General features: G+C 40.3%; 1 protein-coding gene across 1 annotated transcript in view; it reads left to right on the forward strand.

Annotated features, from left to right (window-relative positions):
* Positions 1–16,552, forward strand: part of MOB3A (MOB kinase activator 3A) — a 45,513-nt gene extending 28,961 nt beyond the window's left edge. Inside the window, exons 3-4 of the mRNA XM_074204651.1 lie at positions 3,712–3,914; positions 9,789–16,552. Of these exons, the coding sequence (XP_074060752.1) occupies positions 3,712–3,914; positions 9,789–9,818 (233 nt within the window). The 3' untranslated portion in view covers positions 9,819–16,552. The remainder of the gene's footprint in view (positions 1–3,711; positions 3,915–9,788) is intronic.
* Positions 16,553–21,457: the final 4,905 nt, after the last annotated feature.

Below are 21,457 nucleotides of genomic sequence, written 5' to 3' on the forward strand. Positions count from 1 at the left end.
TTCACTACAAGACTGGCTTAATTTCTTCCTCCAGTCATTTATGCACTGATGACATCTTTTATTCTGCTTCTAGAATGCAAACCATCACTGATAACGTGATGTAGCTTGCTCATATCTTGTCTTTTTAGATTTGGAATTAGAAGACCTGGCTCTGCTAGTGACTTCCCCCCGGGCAAGTCATTTCCCTTCTCTGGAAACTTAAGTTTCTGTCTGTAAAATGTGTAAGGACTGGGCTGGATTATCTTTAAGGTCCCTTACATGTATTAATCCTATGATCTTCTGATCTGTATAACTCAGTCATCATGAAATCCCTGGGGGATAGACCATGGATACTAAAAGATGGGTCTAAACAACAAAACATGAATATTTTCATTTCCATTCCTAGGGATTAGCTTCCTGCAAGGACCATAGCCCCACTTTTACCTTCCAAATATTGCCATCACATGACTCTCCTGCAGAATCTAAAATTGCCATCAATGGATTAGAGACAACAAAAGGCACTGTTTGCCAGAGACAACCATAGCAGTCAACACCATTGCCTCAGTATTATTTAAGCCTTTTTCCATGGACAAATTAAGTATATCAGCCCTGAAATTATTATTTCAAAGGTTTGTGATTTTTATGGATAAGGGCACTCCTTCCCTTGATGTAGCTTCCAAACTCTTCCATGCCTTTATCCTTATGTATATGCAGGAGAAAGGGAAGAAGAGTCCATTGTATTTTGCCTGGTTTCCTTTTGGGTACCACATTTTAGACACACATTAACAAGTGTCTGACTCTCTAGAATCACTTCAAACAAGAATGGCAAAGATCCTGATTCAACAACAAATTTAGATTTGATGTAGGAGAAAACTTGGTAATAATGACAGCTTTCCAGAATTGGAGTCAGCCTTAATAGGTGATGGGGGTTCCCCCTTTTTGCCCACTTTGAAGATGTATGATAAAGGGCATTGTTGGACTAGCTTCTAGCTGTGAGATTTTATGATTCTGCCTTATTGAAATGTTTGACCAAATTTTATAATTTTCTATGGCCCTTGAATGATGTTATACATTTTTAAATTATTATTTTTTTTATTTTGCAAGGCAAAGGGGTTAAGTGACTTGCCCACGGCCACACAGGTATTATTAAGTATCTGAGATCTGATTTGAATTCAGGTCCTTTTAAATCCAGGGCCAGTACTCTATTCACTGTGCCACCTAGCTGCCCCTATGATGTTATAAATTTTTAAACGGCTCTTGGCAGAAAAAAGGTTTCACCCCACTGGCCTATTGCAGTATTCAACAATTCTCCCAGCTAAGAAATTCTTCTTCCTCTCTAATCTAAACCCTTCATAATGTTATTTAAACATATTCTTGTTTTATTCTGTGTAACTATGGAGAACATTTGTATTCACTGTCCTTTATATGATTCATTCAGATTGCCCTTCAGCTTCAAGTTGTCATACCTATTCTTATTACTTTTCTTCAGATGTTCTTTATTCACTTTTCAGGGGCTTCTCTAGGTCTTCCCCTAACCTCAGGTCAGTGCCCAGAGGATGTAAACTGTATTGGCAGCCCCACTAAACATCATCACTACCTGGTCGTGTGACCTCGGACAAGGTGCCCTACTCTGTACTTCAGTTTTTTCAGTTGGAAATGAAGCTGATGTCTCTAATTTGAAATTAATAATAAAGAGATAGTTGGGAATGGTCGAGTCAGAAGAACTGAGTCCAGCCCTGGCTATTGTACTCTTTCTCCATGTGACCTTTACAAGTCACCTGAATTCTCTGGGCTTCCATTCTACAAAGTGGAGACACTCCACTTAGATGATATTCAAGAGCTGTTCAGCTCTAAATATGTGATCTTGTCTTGCCTGCTTCCTATAGTTGTGAAAATTAAGTGAGATGGAAGTTGACAGGTGCTATATTAGACTGAAAATTGATAAAAAATAATGTACATGAAAGTGCTTTGAGAGTATGAAGCAGTAGATCCTTAAATAGAATGTTGGAAAAGGGACATTTATAGGTTACTTAGTCTAACATCCTTATTTTTACTGAGGAGGCTCAAAGAGGGCAGTCACTTGGTCATGTGAGTGACAGAACCAGCCTAGATCTCATTACTGATGCTCTTTGTCTCTAAATGCACTGATATTTTTCTAAGCTTGCTACTGTTATTGACATTCTGTTAAGACATTATGCTATATATGCTATTATATATGTAAATTCCATTACATTCATATAAAATACTTGTCTAACATAATTATTGTGAAGACCCAGATGGTAACTCACACCAAAAAAATAAAATTTAGACAGTTTTCTAATGATTTTTATATTAAATTTTTTAAAATACTTTTTCTGTTGTGAAGTTAAATAAAAAAATGAACATTTTTCCATACACACAGCAGAATGCAAAAGGAGGATTCTCTATAGCAACTGTGAATCTCCATTTAATACCACTTGTCTTTTTTGTTGTTTGACTTTTTTTAATTAAATTTTTTTTTAAATCAGTAAAAACTCTCATTATGCTTTCATCCCCTCCTCCCAATTGAGAAAGAAGGAAAAGCAAAATCCCTGTTACAAACATTTCTAGTCAAGCAAAACAAATGTCTTCATTGGTCACCTCCCCCCACCCCCCCAAAAAATCACATTATGTGACAGTCTTACCTCTCATTCAGTAGTAGCATGTTTCATTGAGCCCTCTGTGAATATTGGTCATTGTAATAGAGTTTTTAGGTCTTTTGGAGTTGATGGTCATCAAGATATTATTGTCTTATAGATTGTGCATCAGTTCATGAGTCTTCCCAGCTTTCTCTGAAACCATCCTCTTATTATTTCTTATAGCACAGTAGTATTCCATCACATTGATATATCTCAACTTGTTTAACCATTCCTCAGTTGATGAGTGCCCCCTCAGATTCCTGTTCTTTATCACCTCAAAAAGAGCTGCAAACATTTTTGTACATGCTTAGTAGTTTATTTTGCTTAGCTTAGTACTGTTGCTTCCCCTAATCCATCCTCTCTCTAAATCTCCCTTCTCCCCCTCTCTTGGTTCAGTTTTGTATAGATTAAGTATCTGGGAGCTGGATGGTTGACTTCCCATTCAGGCAGCCATCTTGATCTAAAGTCTTATTCTCTTATATTTACTAAGACCTTGGGTTAGGACAGTGGGGCAGAGGTAGAAACTAAAATAGTTTTTAAAATAACAGTAGTTAACATTTTTGTAGAACTTTTAAAGTTTTACAAAGTTCTCTATGAGTACAACAGGGTCATTTTGTAGATGAGAAAATTGAGCCTTAGATAATGATCTGCACAATGTCATACAGTTAATAAGTTACAGTTACAGCTGTTATATGAACCTGTTCTCTTGATTCCCAAGTCCATCATACTTTCTATTCTACTTCACTGCCATATGAACTAAAGTCACTAGTCTAGTTGAACTAAAGTCACTAGTCTAGTTTTCCCCAAAGCAAAATATATACCAAATGAAAAACAAAATAAAATCCACAGGACTGTTTTGATTAAAAATAGAACCTTTTTATCATTTTTAAATTTTTTGAACTAGGATAAATCTAGAATATTGAGATATAGTATCCTGTCAATTGACTAATAGAGGTAGGTTGTTATTTTAGAAAAGATTAGCAGGTTTCCACTCCCTCTGAAGTCATCCAGAGCACAAGATAAATGATTCTTGAAAAAAATGTAATCTTTCTCATTCTTGATCCTTCTCTTTTAGGTACCCCATTCCCCAAGAACTTTTTGCAAGTGGTAAAGAAGATCCTGTCCAGGCTTTTCAGAGTCTTTGTTCACGTGTATATCCACCACTTTGACCGAATCACTCAGATGGGCTCCGAGGCTCATGTGAATACCTGCTATAAACACTTCTATTATTTTGTGAAAGAGTTTAACCTGATAGACACCAAAGAATTAGAACCACTGGTGAGTAGCCAGGAGGACTGGGGAGGGGAAGGAGGGGAACAAATAGTCACTTTTTCTAACTGTCCTCACCACCCAGGGCAGCTAGGTGGCGCAGTGGATAGAGCACTGACCTTGGAGTCAAGAAGACAGGATTCTATTCTGACCTCAGACATTTGACACTTATTAGCTGTATGACCTTGAACAAGTCATTTAACCCTAATTACCTTGCCTCCAGGGCCATCTCCAGTGGTCCTGATTCACATCTGGCCACTGGACCCAGATGACTCCGGAGGAAATGAGTCTGGTGACTTAGTTCAGCACCCTCTCAATCAAATCCAATTCATGTGCTTGTCATGACATCGCCTTCCTGATGTCATAGTCTTCTTCAAAAATGAAGGGCATACACCACCACCACCACTTCAAGGGATTAATATTTCAGGGAAGATTTGGATTAGATGACAGGCAGAGTCTCTCCATGGCTTTAATTGAATCTATTAATGAGCAAACCTTTGCAAAGTCAAGATGACCAACTTCAGTATGAAGTTTTATTACCAAGAGATAGACCCTGTTTCTGGCACTTAACAGCTGAAGCAGGTGTCCACAGCCCAGAAGGTCAAGGATCAGAAAATCATATTAATAAAGTAGCTTAGTCAACTAAAATTGCCAACTCTCAAGTAATATAAGAATCACAATTGCAGGTACTAGCAGCAATGATGTCTTTTGTCCTAAATGGAAAGAAAGTGCCCATTATTAACTGAGGCAATTCTTCCTTTGCTCAGGCTTGGTTGATGATGAGTAGTTCTTGAGGCATTTGAGGAGTGGGATGAGGCAGAGAAGAGGACAAGGACTGCCCATAAGGAAAGTCTTGCTGGTATGAATGATTGAGACCCGCTAGACTTGGGGCTGGATTCCTAATAAGAGCAAGGTCAGGATTTCTCAGAAGTTCAAAATCAGATCTAATATGGAGATTTACCTCATCCTCAGAACAGTATTTTTATTAAAAGACCAAAAATTTATGCCCATTCAATTAAATATATTCAGTTCAACAAACCTTAAACATCTATTTTCAGGGCATTCTACTAGATTTGGGAAATACAATGATGAAAAGGATAGCTCTTGTCTTCAAGGCGCTTATATTCTGTTAGAGGAGGTAGAAGGGAGATAAGGCAGATATAGAAATATATATATAATTCAGGTTAGCCAATGGTTTAAGTAATTTGAGATACCATAATTTGGAGACAAGAAAGCGTAGTAAGGTCCCTGAACTAGGTAATGGTAGTATGACAGTAGGAAGTAGGGGATGGGTGCAAAAGATATTGCTCGGATGGATTTCATAAAATCTAATATCTGAGTGTTTGTAAAAGGTGAGAAAAAGAAAGTCAAACATAAAGTTGAGATTTCAAGTCTGATGACTGGGAGAATAGTGGCACCATCAATAAAAATATGAAAATTAGGAAAAGAGGCTAGTTTTAGAGAGAAAGGAAATGAAGAATTTCGAGCTTGTTGATTCTGAGGCATGGCAGGGATGTCTGGTTGGAAATATCACTTTGAAGTTGGAGCTTTGGACCTGAGACCAAGAGGGAAGTTGGGGGGTAGATGTATGCAGGTGACTGAGGCTTAACAAGGAGTAAGAACACCAAGGGACTGTAGTGGGAGGAGTTAGAGGGATGCTCTGAGGACATATGAAGGGATTCAGCAGGAATGATCAGAGTAATCCAGGAGATGCAGGAGTAGTCACAGGAAAAAAAGGGAGGAAAAAGTATTGAAAAAGAGGAGGGGTAGGGCGGCTAGGTGGCGCAGTAGATAGAGCACCTATGCTGGAGTCAGGAGTACCTGAGTTCAAATCTGGCCTCAGAAACTTAATAATTACCTAGCTGTGTGGCTTTGGGCAAGCCACTTAACCCCATTACCTTGCCAAAAAAAACCCAAAACCCTACATTAAAAAAAAAGGAGGGGTGATCACATTTCTGTTGTGTCTTATAAACTGCAAGGTGCTGGAATTATACTTGTGAAGAGTCAGATATTAAGAATATTAAGGGTAAGAATTAAGACCACTGCTGGGACACTAATGCATTATTGATGGAGCTGTGAACTGATCCAACCTTTCTGGAGTGCAATGTGGAATTATGCCCAAAGGGCAATAAAAATGAACATACCCTTTGATCCAACAATACCACTACTGGGTCTGTACCCTGAAGAGATGATGAAAAAAGGGTAAAAACATCATTTGCACAAAAATATTCATAGCAGCTCTGTTTGTAGTGGCAAAGAATTGGAAATCAAGGGGGGGGGTGTCCATCAATTGAGGAATAGCTGAACAAATTGTGGTATATGAATGTGATGGAACACTACTGTTTCATCAGGAACAGGAATGGGATTTCAGAGAAGCCTGGAAAGACTGGCATGAATTAATGCTGAATTAGATGAATAGAATCATAAGAACCTTGACACCATCGTGTGGTGATGTTCAACCTTGATGGATTTACTCACTCCATCAGTGCAATAATCAGAAACAATTTTAGGGGTTCTGTGATGGAGAATACCATCACTATCCAGAGAAAGAATTGTGGAGTTTGAACAAAGACTAAAGATTATTATCTTCAATTTTTAAAAAGTTGTCTTAATAGTACATAATTTTGCTATCTCTATTCTTTCTTCCTTAAGAATATCTTTTTTTCTCTCTCAACACATTCAGTATTGATTTATGCATAGCATGGAAACAATGTAAAGACTATCAGATTGCCTTCTGTTGGAAGGAAGGGGGGAAATTGCAAAATTCAACATCTTGCAAAAAAATGATTCATAGAAACTATTATTGTATATAATTGGAAAACAATTAAAAAGAGTTAAGACCTGGCATTAAGGAATTAAGGTCTGGCAGTTTGGAAGTCCTGGTGACTGTCCAGACCAATCTGATACATTAAGGAGGATGGAAGTATATTTGCAAGAAATTGAGAAGTGAGTGATGAGACTGTGAAAGCAGCAAATGTGAAGGACTCTTTCTGTGGCAAAAAGAGGATCATGGTATGAGAGGGGAACAGCAGGACCCAAGCTGACTTCTTTTAGGATACTCAAGAATGATCTGAAGAGGGCATGTTGGCCCTTACCCAGCTGGAGATTGAGGCAGACAAACCCTTTTGATGGCTTTTGAATTACCAAACATCTCCTTCTAAGTGTTCTATAGTTTTAGTTTTTTCTTTTGAATACATCTCATCACCAAAATCTCCTGCAGTGCTTTATTGTGCATGGAATATACCCCAAGGCCTTCATGTACTCCAGGGCTCCACCTATTTAAGCACAAGTTCTGGGAGATCCTGATCCATATCTAATTTAACATGTAAAACAACCAAGTGAGAAAAACAATAGTAATACAACTAAATAAAAATGCAACTCAGTCAAATTATGGCCAGATTCTCTTAATGCAGAAGTTGCAATATAGGGGATGAAGAAGGGCAGCAGTCCTACTCTGAAAAAACCAAAAAGATCCCAGAGTCTGGTACAAAGGATCATGCAACCATCCTCCTGCAGTGTCTGTCCCAGCCATCCCTAGGGTGGGCCTGTGAGGGTCACTCTGGCCTGGGCACATTCAGAGAAGTGAGGTTCTTCCCTTCCTTCCCTTTCTGCAGCTCCTCTAGGAATTTTGGAGAATGAAAAAGGCCGAACTTTGAGGAAGCTGCATCATGTAGTAGAGGTCCCTGGAAGGTGGATTCAGAGGACCCAGTGGTGGGTCTCAGCCCTGCTGTGTTGCCCTGGTCAAGACACCTGTCCTCCCTCACCTTTGCCAAGTGATTTCTGAGCTTTTTCCAGCTCTGACTACTTTGATTTATCCCATAATAAAGGGGTGCTTTTGGACAGTGATTCTCAAACTGAGTTCATTTGTGCCATTTCCAAGGGCATCAATGACTTCCCACCTTGCCTTATGGTTTTTTTCTCAGAGAGAGTCTGTATCTCTTACTTAGACTGAAATCATAAAAGCAGCAATTTCAAGAGGAAAACCATCCCTGTACACTCAGACTTTCCTGAGCCTCTTATTACCTTGAAAAATTCTGCTCTGCTCCATTGATCTGCTTCTTGAATGTGTGATGCTCTCTAGTGCCCGCAAGGTTCATATTATCATAGTCTGATTTGGGAAGGAACCTCAGAGCTTGGCTCTTCCAGCACCAACTCAATAGGAATCCCTTCTACAATGTTTCTGACAGGTGCCAGTCATTCTTTGCTTAAAGACTCCCAGTGGTCAAGAACTCATTTACCTTCTGAGTTACCAAATGACACTTTTGGACAGCTCTAATTGTTAGGAAGTTTTCTTTATATTCAGCTGGAATCCAGTAGTTGCCCTCCTCACTGGGCCAAACAAACCAAATCAAATGTTTCTGACATTTGAAAATAGTTATCCTGTTATCCCTAAGCTTTTTCCTCCTGGGACTAAACATTCCCAGTTGATTCCATCAGACCTCCTTGCCTTGGGAGTCTGGTCACCTTAAGGACCAGCCTAGAACCCTCTCAGGATGTATCCTAGCTCAGAAATGTTTAGCCTAAAATGTAGCAACAATTGGGTTGTGGAGTTTTTTGGTTGTATACAATTAGTTGCTTCCTATTGCCTTTGCATAGTGGCAGTGCTGAACAATCCCCGCCCCTTCTTCATCCAACCAATATTACATGCTTCCTTACAAGGCTTCATATTAGACCCTAGGGATACACAAATGAAAAATACGAAGAAAGAATGTCCTTGCTTTTCCATATAGATGAGAATATATATATGATGAGAGAAGAGACTCCCAAGCACAGAAGGCTTCTCTTAGAGCTGGGGTGGGGAGAGGGGGTCAGGAAAGACTTGGAAGTGGGAGAGGTGGATAAATAGGTAATATTCCCTTCTAGACATAGGAACAGAAATGTAAAAGTGGAAGAGGACAATGATCAGATGACCTCTGTATTGGTATGAAGGGTGAACTAGAAAGGGAAGAGACTAGGGGCAGAAAGAACAGTTCTAAAACGTACTGTGGTATAGTCTGATGGCAATGGGAGAAACCTCTTTGGACATGGAGAAACTAGGAAATTCAGTTTGGATTCTCTGTTCTTCAGGCTTTCTAACATGCTGCTATGAACAAAGCACACTGGACATGAAATTGAAAGAGAGAAATATAAATGTGACTGCCATCCTGAAGGAGCCTGCTTCAGGCTAGTCAGGAGATAAGATATGAGCACCAATTGCTGAATTGCAAAATTACATAAACAAAGACTTTCAGGCAAGGGTGAAGGAGCAAATTTAGAGTACTTTTTGGACAGAATAGAATCCTAAATTGAACAATTGAAAGGGACTCTCCACTCATCTAGTCCAACTTCCTGATTCTGTAGTGAAGAACTGAGGTTCAGGAAAGTGAGTGTCCTGCTTAAGGTCATCCATTCAGATAGCTAGAGGCCAAGCAAGGTCTGGAGCCAGATCCTCTAGCTTCAGATAGAGCACCATACTTCAGATGAAGTAATCCCCCTAAAGTTATCAGCCATGACTAGAGCCAAGAATTAAGCCAGGGCTTAGCCTACCTATGTATCTCTGGGTGGAAGGGCTCCTGTCAAACTTTCCTATTTCCTTCTATGTCTTTGTATCAAAATGAAAATGATGGAAGGGAAAAGGATCTAGGATCATAGAATGGAAAGTTCAAATTAGTTACCAATCTCCTTTTCACCCCAAGTAATAGGACCATAATATTCATAAAGTGCTTTTAGTGCCTTGGTGAAATGCTGAAATAATTTACTGGCTGGTTGTCACTCTAGTGCCTTTTGTTTTTCAAGAGGCTAAAAATAAATCCACAGTAGAATTTGGGTCTTGGTCTTATCTCCTAATTTTCCTGATTCCAATATTCATTCTGTTGTTTGGGTTGGGGGATTTGTTTTTGACAGAAGGAAATGACCTCCCGAATGTGCCACTGAAAATGGGACCACCTCTCGGGACAGATGAACCCCATCTTTCTGAACAAGAAGATACCATCTAGAAACCAGAGACTCCAATACATACATTTTTTTTAAAAATCTATTTTTTTAAACAAGAACCTTCCAAGTGAAAATTCCTCATTTTTTTCTGGAATACTGTGACATTACAGTAATCATTTTTAAGATGCTTCATATTAGTTGAAGATTATTTTTGTTTTATTTTTGGAATTGATTTCTAGAGGGCAGCCTACTAAAGTGGAAAGAACTAACTAGTTGTCATGCCTCTGCCACTTGCAAGCTGTGTGACCTTGGGCAAGTCACTTCATCTCTCTAGGCCTCAGTTTCTTCATCTGTAAAATGAAGAGAATTGGATTAGATGAGCTTTAAGGTCTCTTCCTTCTCAAAGATTCCATGATTTTATCATATCAACTTTGTTTCTAGCTCTTAAAAATCTGTGATTCTCAGTGAATGGAAAAATCCACTTTGTCCTTAAACCACTTCCTTTTGCCAGGAGGCAGAAGAGTTTTGTCAGCAAAGCCGCCTGACATTTCATTATTTCATCTGTGGCACCCTGAAGTCCTCGTCTTGGAGCCTTGATGCTATAGGCATAGCAGCTTACACTTGCCTTGGAACTGTGTTGGTTGTCTTCTTCTGAAAGCACTATGCACTGATCCCCTAGATGTAGTAGGGAAAGATTGTTATTTACTCTTGAAAGCCAGATGGAAAACTTTCTGCAGAACTGGGGTGGGGGGTGGGGAGCAGAGTAAGAGAATTTGAGTCATAGTTATTAGAAGAGCATCTTAGTCTCACAAGTAGCCACCAGTTTTTACCTCGTAATTTGTTTTTTGTTTTTTTAAGTATAAGGTACGATTAGCACACAGACTGCACTCTCCATCATCTTTATTTTAACCCAGATCCTCCCCAGCTAGCCTCTCTGACTAGTCAGGATGTACATTTGTTTGAAACCCAACTATTTCTTATTTCCTCTAGACCAAGGTTTTCCAAATCAGTTTAGCCACAGAACTATTTTGGCTAAAAAGTGTTTTGATTGAACAGGAACCCCTAGGATAAAGGAAGTTGGAGAAATTTTGGAGTAAAATAGAAGACTGTAAATCTATTTTCATAATGGAAAATTGCTGTTTATATTGAGCATTTTAATAATGCACCATTTCATATTTAATATTTTAGAGATATCATTAGCATCAATTCATGAAACCTTTATTCTCCTAATGTAATATGCCTGGGTCCCACATGACACAGTTTGGGAAATAGATCTTGAATAATAAACCCCAACATATCACCATGTATTTCTTCTGAGTTAGATTGAGTTGTCATAGAGGTTTATCTACCTCAGACAGAGGTTCAAGGAATAATCTCATATAATTGAATCCTAAAGGATCTCACTTTTCCATCACCAGGGAAGCTGAACTAAATCTTCTTTCATATACATCTTTTTGGTTGAGACCTTGAGTTTTGTTTAGATGTCTTGCTTCCCCTTTAACTGTTTTGAGTTCAGCATTCTCATGATGTGGAAGAATCATTTGTCAGAGACCTTTGGTTGATCAGAATTAATCTTTGAAATAAAGGTCACCAAAGCCAGTAGGTCAATTCTCTATGTAAATCCTTCTGGTCCTGAGGATTTTTTCTTAGGGAAATGCCTTCATGTAGATTCTGCCCAAGTGACCAAAAGAAACCACATCTTTTCTCCAATACTCCAGAGCTAATCCTTCAGCTGCTTGGATCATACCATTAGGTTGTTCAGAACTTTTTGGTTAGGTCTCTTTTAATCATTTGGAATTTTTGATGATCATATTTGAATTTGATAATGCCCACAAATCATTCTCTGTTAGTACACAGCTACGTTTACTGTAAACCTTCTCTGCTGAGATAATGATAATGAGCTTGTTGAGACTGGCTCAGATCCATTGCTGCCCTGTCTGTTAGACCACCCATCTTCAACACTCCCACTTTAAATAACCAAAACCAGAGTCCTTTCTAATTATATCAAGCATTTCCTAAAATTAAGAAAGGTTATATCAGGTAAATTTTTTTTAAATGTTTTTGTGTTAGCAGTGACCAAACTACCAGAGCCATCTTTCATGTATATTTAACAATTCAGGACCTGAGCAGCCCCTGGAGGTACCTTAGAATGAGCCCAGCACTTTCCTTTACACTGCTTGTCGAATAAGAGGGGAACTGGGGAAGTATAAATCCCTGTGGAATTCTGCCTTTACCGAATGGACTCTGTCACTTAGAGTTGTTTGAAACATTCCTCTTCCCTTTACCACATACCACTATTATTCTTGGAAATGAACGTAAAAATAAATTATGCTGTATTTGTCTAAGTAGTACAGTCTTCCACTTATTTCCTACATAGAAACAGAAGATTTTGTGGTTTGCATGAGGACTGAAGATGAAGGCAGCGTTGGAAGCACTGCATCTCCTTTCTTGGCTAGTTTCTTCCTGTCGGTCTCAATAATTCCTAAACAAGAATATTAGTATCACTTATCACTTGCTTTTTTTAGACTGTTGAGTAAAGTCTTAGCAGATTGAGGTAGTGGAAATAATGATTGCTTACATTTAGATAATACTTGAAAGTTTGTAAAATATTTTGTATACCTTATTTCATTTAAGCCTCCCAACAACTCAGTGAAGTAGATCCTACAACAGACTCTGAAAAGGTCAGTGACTTACAGTACAGTCTTATGGCTCATACATGTTCCAGGTGAAATTTGATCAAACTTCCTGATAAGCAACATGCTGTAGTGGATACAGATGACCCTGGACTCAGAGTCAGGAAGCTCTGGGTTCAGATGTTGTTTCAGACACTATATCTGGGACCCAGGACAAGCCATTTCAAGCTCTCTGCCTTGGCTTCCTGATGTGTAAAACTAAGGAGTAGTTAAACTTGATGATAGACTGAGACCCTGTCTAGTTTTGAATCTCTAGCCCTGAGACTCAGATTCTAGCCCTCTAGCCATTGCAGACCAAGTCAAGAGACTTAGGGCTCAACTGTGTGACCTTGGATAAGTCACATTCATCTTCTGTAGCTCTTGAGAGAGCACTAGGCTAATCTTGGAGAGGCTTCAGAACTCTAAAGTATAATTCGAAGTGGAGAGCAACTCTTACTGCTTGAGAATTTGCCCTTTTCCTCTTTTAGTTGTAAATTTTAGACATATACAGTTCGAAGGGACCTTAGAAGTGTTCACATAAGGAAACAGGCACTGAGAGATAAAGTGGGGGGTGTCTAGGTGGTGCAGTGGTTAGAGTACTGGCCCTGGAGTCAGAGTTCAAATCCGGCCTCAGTCACTTAATAATTAACTAGCAGGGCGGCTAGGTGGCGTAGTGGATAAAGCACCGGCCCTGGAGTCAGAAGTACCCTGGGTTCAAGTCCGGGCTCAGACAATTACCTAGCTGTGTGGCCTTGGGCAAGCCACTTAACCCCACTGCCTTGTAAAAAAAAAGATAAAGTGGCTCAAAACGTTGCACAGATGGTAAATGGCAGAACTGGGATGTGAGCCCAAGGTCTCGGACTAAATCCAGGGTTCTGTCTACTGTACTCGTTTTGACTATATCAGCTGTTCCATTAATTAGAATTTCATAATTCGAAAGTTGCAGGAACCAACAAAGAAAACTTACTTTCTGGATTCAAATCTTATCAACAAGAATTAACTGGTTACTAGGTTAGGAATAATGAGAAACCTGGGAAGTGAGTTATTCTATCTTGGAATGTGTGATAGAGAAAAGTCAGCTCAGTGTGATATATACCTGAGATTCTAGGAAAGCAATTTAACTCAATAAGCACATTTCAGAGAGTTTAGGAAAAAAGGCTGAGGGAGAGCTCTTGGATCTATAGAGGAAGCCAGCCCAGGAGAGATTGGAAACTTTCAAGAATAAAACTGAAGACAATTCTAATGAGAAGGAAAAGGGATAACCTTCTAAAGAAACTAAATGCTAATGCATAAGGAAACCAATTTAAAGTGAAACTAAATGCTAATGCATAAGGAAACCAATTTAAATTTTTAAAAGGTACAGCCAGGCAAATTGGAATAAGCATAATGGCCTTAAAAAAAGAGGAAATGGGGAAAAAAGAGGAAAAGAGAATCAGGAAGGGATTAGAGTAATGCTCTGAGTGAATGGACCGTGATTAAGGATCAACTCTTCATCTCTTGTTTCTATTTGCCAAGAAGAATGGTCTTTGGATCAGAAAAGACAAAACAAAAAAATTACTAGTTATGAGTGATGTCCACAATAAACAAGATGATTGTAAGAAAGCACTGAACTGCCCTTGCTTGAGCCCCCACAGGTGCAGAGAACTGGAGAAGGCCAGAGGACTGGAGAAGGGCAAGGGTCCCAAGCAGTCAGTTAATCTTATTTTTATTTATGTTTGATTTATAAACATTCTAGAAAAATAAATGTCAGCAACGGACACCCAGGATGGCATCATCAAGCACATCACATCCACGATAACTATATTTTGGATAGGATATATGTATAATGACTTACACTACCTTTTTACATTCTCTTATTTGATACTTATAATAATTTTGTGAGGCAGGTATGATTATCCTCACTAAGGAAACTTGCAGTGTCTAGAGATTTGAACTCAGGACTTCCTCATTCCATCAATGCCATGCTGTCTTTTAGTCTATATAGTTTAATTGTGGCCAACTTTGTGACCCATTTGAGGTTTTCTAGGCAAAGATACTGACATGGTTCACCATTTCCTTCTCCATCTCATTTTGCACTTCAGGAAACTGAGGAAAATATTGACTTACCCAGGGTTACACAGTAAGTGTCCAAAATTAGATTTGAACTTGGGTCTTCCTTATCTAAGCCTGATACTCTATTCCCCACACCACCTACCTGTCCTATATTTTAACTAGATTTTAGTAAAACATTTGACTCAGTCTTAGGCTATTCTTGAGGATAATGATAATGGATAGCTAACATTTATATAACCCAACCTGAGAAGTATATTATAGCCATTTTATAAATGAGGAAACTGAGGCTGAGTGAGGCAAGATTAGAATTCAGGTCTTCCTGACTCCAAATCTAGTACTATGCCACCTCCTGTTTAAAAAAATGATGTAAAGTATTGAGTTTTGTGGTCTAGACAGTGGTACAATTCAGGCTGAATAGTGAGCCTCAGAGCAGACATGGTCCTGTGTCCCCTTGGGGTAGGATCCCCAATGGAGTATCTCAGTGACTTGGCTAAAGACATAGGTGGTAGGCTTGGCAAATGTACAGATAACCCAGAGCTGAGCCAAAGATCTAATCTAACATATTGAGGGACATATTAGATTTGAAAGAAAACCTCAAGCTAACACCTATGTTGTTTTTATTTACATATTTTATTAAAGATTTACTAAATCTGGCCCAGTCTGGCCACACTAGGGAGTTTCAAGGTCCCTTCCAGGGATGTGACACCTTTGGGCATGAAGGTCATAAAATAAAATTGAACAGGTACAAAGGCAGCCTTCTGTTAAAAACAAAAACCCAGCCCCCTGAGTACCAGCTTGGAGAAGCCTGAGTAACCTCACAGCCCCCATAGCTAGTGAGGCCAAGCTTCATTCTAAGAGGAGGCCAGGACTATCACTCTTCAGGAGCCCTGGTTTCCTAGCAGGGTCCCACATGTTAGGAATGCAAAACCAAAGGACGACATAGCAAAGGGATTGGAGATCATGCCATTGGTTAAAAAAAGCAACATGAAGGGAAGATACAATGAGAGGGAACGTGACCATTCTGAGGAAGAGGCATCAGTCTTGTTTGGGTGGAAAGGGTAAAGATGCCAACTTAGGATTGATGTCAGGTGGAATGACCTGCCTCCCTGAAGGAATGTCTGGAAAGGCTAGGAGATATCTTGTTGGGTATGGCATGGGGGGAGGGGTTAATTTAGGTATGGGTTGGACTAAAAGGTGTCCTAATTCTCTGATCCTGTAGCAGGAAGGAAAACTGCCTTGATCCCCCATCATGACCGCTTTGTTTATTTGGTAGTTAATGTTTCTTCAAAGATAAATCTGTTTCCTCCTTCCATTTTCCTTGCCCTGGGCACAATGTCCTACTGAAACTTGGGTCCTGGCAACTTATGGCCCCTAGAGGGTGCCATGGGCCTTTGAGTAAAGACTTCTTGTTGGCATATGGAATGCAAAATTCTAAAGATGTTTAATTTTCCCTCCCCCCAAAATCTTATGGGTCAGAAACTCCTCCTGAAAAGTTCCCTTAACGTCTGAAGTTAAATATTTTTGTTTGTCTGAATGCACAATTTAGACAAGATTAATCTCAGCTGCTTCTATGTTTAAATTTAGAATTTGTGAGGCCAGGAGCCTAGAAGAGTTTCAGATCTTTATTAAGCATTTGGCGAAAGGTCACTTTGGACCTTTTAACCAGGATTGATTATTGAGAACAGAACTACCTTCAGGAGTATTCTACCTGTCCCCTTCTCCCCAGACTCAAGTCCTCCAAATGTTTCTCAGATTGGTTGTCACTTGTCAGGACTCCAAGAACCTACCAGTTATCTTCTAGGTTTTGGGTTTATAAGTAATATTTGTGAACCCCCAGGTCAGTGAATCTTTGACCAAGAGAAAGGAGAAGTGACCCCGAGGCCCAGGACAGGCTCAGATCTTGCTTTTGACACTTAAGGTATTGTGAGGAATGTAGGGTGTTGGTCTTCACAGGGTGTGGAGGGGGGCCCCTAGGGAATTTACAAAATGTCCCAGCCAATCATAAAATGGGGAGTTTTCCTAATCCCATTCCAGAGATGGCAAACCCAAGATTAGAAGAATCTGGTCAAGAGTGACCTAGATAAAAATATATAAATATATTTTTAATATATTTAATAAAAATAAAAAATAAAAAATATTCATTGCAGCCCTGTTTGTGGTGGCAAAGAATTGGAAATTAAGTGAATGTCCTTCAATTGGGGAATGGTTTAACAGACTGTGGTATATGTATGTCATGGAACACTATTGTTCTATTAGAAACCAGGAGGGATGGGAATTCAGGGAAGCCTGGAGGGATTGGCATGAACTGATGCTGAGTAAGATGAGCAGAAGCAGAAAAACACTGTACACCCTAACAGCAACATGGGGGTGATGATCAACTTTGATGGACTCGCTCATTCCATCAGTGTAACAATCAGGGACAATTTGGGGCTGTCTGCAATGGAGAATACCGTCTGTATCCAGAGAAAGAATTGTGGACTTTGAGCAAAGACCAAAGACTATTACCTTCAATTTAGGAAAAAAATCCCACAAGTTGCCAGGACCCAATTTTTCTATCTCTTATACTTTATTTTTCTTCCTTAAGGATATGATTTTTCTCTCATCACATTCAACTAAGATCGGTGTATACCATGGAAACAGTGTAAAGACTAACAGACTGCCTATGTGGGGGGTGGGGGAAGGGAAGCAAGAATGGGGGAAAAATTGTAAAACTCAAAATAAATAAAATCTTTCTTTAAAAAAAAGAGTGGGGGTGGCTAGGTGGCACAGTGGATAGAGCACCGGCCCTGGAGTCAGGAGTATCTGAGTTCAAATGCGGCCTCAGACACTTAATAATTACCTAGCTGTGTGGCCTTGGGCAAGCCACTTAACCCCATTGTCTTACAAAAACCTAAAAAAAAAAAGTGGCCTAGAAATCTTGACCTAATGCAACTGAGTTTGTACAATTAGGTAATTGAATTTTATCCCACACATCCCCATGATGATTGGGGTTCATCAGCATATCATGTGTCATATGATGTGTGGGGGGGATCATATTAGGGATATATCATGGAATGGATGGACCTCTTAGATTGTAACTCAAACTCTGAGAGCCTATGAAAATCCATGAGGAAAGGGAAAGAGTTTCTGGAGACTAAATTACCTGATGTTTGAATGTTGCCTCGTACCTCATGCTAGGTGAGGTACCTGTACCCTGCAGGATTCATGTATAAAATCTACAATTTCCTCTCACTCTTTCATTCATTTATAACAGCTTTCAATTCTAGGCTCCAGTGTTGTCATTTTGTCAAATGAGGGACTCTGAACTAGACGGCCTTTGAGGTCTCCTGCTCCGGATACATGATCCTTTTGCCGAACCTCGCCTTTTCCTCTCTATGCCTTGCATGAAGCACCTTCCTACAGGCATCTGTTGAGTTGTTTTGCAGTCAGGTGTCACTCTTCCTGACCCATATGACAAAGATTCCTTCTCCAGTTCATTTTATAGATGAGGAAATGGAGCCAAACAGGGCTGATTTGAACTCAGAAAGATGAGTCTACCTGGCATGGAAGGCCTGGGTAGGGCTCCAATTGAGCTTAGGAGAGTCCAAGGAAAGAACATGGAGAAGAGGGCATTCCCAGGGAGTGGGAATGGTCCAAGCAAAAAGGATGAAGAAGCCCACATGGCTTAGATTGACCTAATGCATGGTTGGAGCTTGAGGTCAGGAAGACTGGGTTCAAATGTGGCCTCAGACATTTACTAGCTGTGTGACCTTGAGCAAGTCACCTAACCTGATTTTACTTCATGTTTCTCTACTATAAAATGGGGTTAATAGTTGTGTTTGCCTTGTAGTATTGTGAGATCAAATGAGAGAATATTTATAAAAGACACTTAGACCAGAACTGACCCAGAACAGGTACTCTAGAAAGGCTTGTTCCCTTCCGCCTAGAATCTGGAGTGACCTTTAAAACTCAGCTTTGGGTCACATATTTGATTCTGTATAGCTATTCTTTCTCCTCAATAGAATGTAAGCTCCTTAAGGGCAGGGGATGTTCCTTGTCTTTATATGTTGATAACCTAGAATAGGTATATCCAGCCATCCACCCTTGGGGACCCTGGCCAAGTTGCTTTGATGGTTGTGCTCTGTTAGTTTAGGTTGCATTGAATTCATGAATGGGTTCTGAATTCTTGCCTTGAGGGGTTTTTGTTGGGCCTGGAGACCCAGAAGATCTAAAAGGTTTGATGGGCCTGGCCTCCTGCATAGAAGGCACTGAATAAATACTTGATAAATAATTGAGCAGTGGTATGTAAGGTAAGTTAAGACTGAGCTTCTATGACCTGGCAGGTTGGGTCTCTGGATGGGCTAATGCTCCTGGCCCCAGCTAGGGACACTCTCCTCTCCACATTAGACCCTTTGGGAGACCAGCTACTACAAAGCATTCTCCCTTCTGTTCACTTCTGGGGGTGGCAGAGCTAAAGGACATGGACCTCTGTGCTTGGTGGACGCAGTAGCTTTGCTGCTGACTGGATCATGCTGGCCCTCAGGACTGGCTTCTCTCTGGTCTCCACTCCATGGACTGAGGAGACTCTTGGTAGCAGAGTGTGAAGGTCGGCTAACACACCCCAGCCATCATGTGGCAGGGATGGAGTGGATAGATGAGTTTGGGGAGTGAGACCCAGGTGTTGAGGGAAGTTGCAGGCTAAGGCAGTAAGATGGCAGCTGAGACTTGGTAGTAAGGTAAGGTCAGCAGGAAAAAAGAGGCAAAAAATATGACCTTACTTTCAGAGCTTTGTGACATCTGGGGTGTAGGGTGGATCATTCCTCCCACCCAGAGTCCCTGAGCGCTAAACTTGCCAGCCTTAGGGAAGGAAGGGAGAGCTCCTCACTTAGCATACCTTGTACAGTGGCACAACAGCCAGTGAAAGGCCCTTCCATTCAGGTAGCGGGAAGCAGCCCAAGGATTGCTGGGCAAGGGAGCTCTCAAGTGGGGAGAAATAAGGCCCTTACATCATGCATTTCTCATCAAATTTCCACTGGATTGATGACAAGCAGGGCGTAGTCCACAGGGCCTAAGTGCTCAGTCACATTAGGACTGTTGGGTCAATCGGAGTAGCAACTAGGATTGACCTGGTTGACCTTGTGGCCTCATGGAGACTGTAGAGAGGAGTGAAGGGCTGGGCCTCTCTGAGCCCCTGAAAAAAGACGGAGGGCGCCTCAGTGGGCAGGTGTGGAAATCGGAGCCAAGGAAATAAAATTACAAAACTGACTCCTTCTTTCTGGCCTTCACTGTGAAGGCTCCTGTGGAGATCATCATTTCTTCCATGATTCTGTTCATCTGAACCCTGCCCTGCTCTTCTCAGTGCTTCGGTTCTTTTGTTGTAAAATGAACCATTTGGGAAAAAACAATATCTCAGTTCTCTTCCTGTCTAAATCCCATGATCCTTTGATGATAGAATTAAAAAGGAGATGATCATATTTTATAGGGTTTTAAGGTTTATTAAAATGCTCTGCACGTATTTTCTTATTTAATCCTCACAGCAGCCCTGTGAAGGAGCTACTGTTACTATCTCCATTTTACAGATGAGAAAACTTAGAAACCAGTCAATATTAAGTTACCTGGCCTTGATTACACAGAAGCAAATGTATTAGGATTCCAACCTAGAGCTGACTCTATCTAACCACTGCACTAACTGCATATTATGATATCCCAGAGAAGGGATGGCAAGAAGTGCCTCCTGTTAAGGAAAGAAAGGAGTTAGTGGGATCCTAAAGTTAAAGTCCCTCATCCTTTGCTTCTGTTTATCTTGCTTTGTCTATACAGTCTCTTCTCTTTGCTGAAAGACACTAGACCCCAGGAGTGGTCTCTTAAGTCTTTGTTTCATGACCCTGTAGCTCTTTTTTTTCTTTTTTCTTTTTAGGTTTTTGCAGGGCAAATGGGGTTAAGTGGCTTGCCCAAGGCCACACAGCTAGGTAATCATTAAGTGTCTGAGGCCGGATTTGAACTCAGGTACTCCTGACTCCGGGGCTGGTGCTTTAACCACTGCACCACCTAGCTGCCCCTCAGCTCTATCTATCTATCTTGATAGATGTTGAATGAATCTAAACCAGATTTCCCTTCATCTAGGACTTTGGATATATTCTTTGACCCTTGAGTCTGGGGTTTCTGACATCCAGTATAGCTTTTTTCCAACCTCCTTATCAGGATTCTATTCAACTGAGGTGACTGTCTTTCCAGTTACCATTGGCCTAGAGGTCTTTTCCAATATTTATCCTTCTTCACCTTTCTTTACCCTTTGACAGCATTTAGCCACTATAGTATAATAGTATATTTATGCCATTTATAAGTAAAGATACATACATGGGAGAGTATAAACATATTTTATATTAATAACAATGCTTGATCTAGAAAGTTTGGAGGAAATATTTCAGAAGTTTTGCCCTCCACAGAAATAGGGAACACAGAAGAGGGGTGGTTTGGCAGAAAAGCTACTCTGATCACAACCCAACCTTGCCTGCTTATCCTGAGCTACTCACTCCCACAAAAAAATAATTCTTCACCAGTCCCTTCCCCTAAGAGTAGAGTTGTGGCAAGAGGGAACTGGGGGAGAAGGGTGAAGTGGGCCTTTATGGGAAGAGTAGCATTGTGGGGGTGGGTCTGAGGAGGGGACTGTGGAAGGGAGTAGTGGATGAATGATGGTGGAGAGGAAAGATGGGATGTGACCAAATTTCCCACTATCTGAGTGGTTGAAACCCTGGTCCTTGGCATTAGACCATTGCCCCAACTTTGGAGACCACTGTTCTAGGTAACTCTTTAAGGTACAGAAAGGTGCTTAATATCAACCAGGGAATTTTCTATGCCAAATGAAATGGCAGGTCTTCATACCTATTTTACATACTTAGAGTAGGAACAGGACCTGTGATGTCATTGGGATTATTC

The sequence above is a fragment of the Macrotis lagotis genome, chromosome X (genome assembly GCF_037893015.1).
Source record: "Macrotis lagotis isolate mMagLag1 chromosome X, bilby.v1.9.chrom.fasta, whole genome shotgun sequence".
Lineage (NCBI taxonomy): Eukaryota > Metazoa > Chordata > Mammalia > Peramelemorphia > Peramelidae > Macrotis > Macrotis lagotis.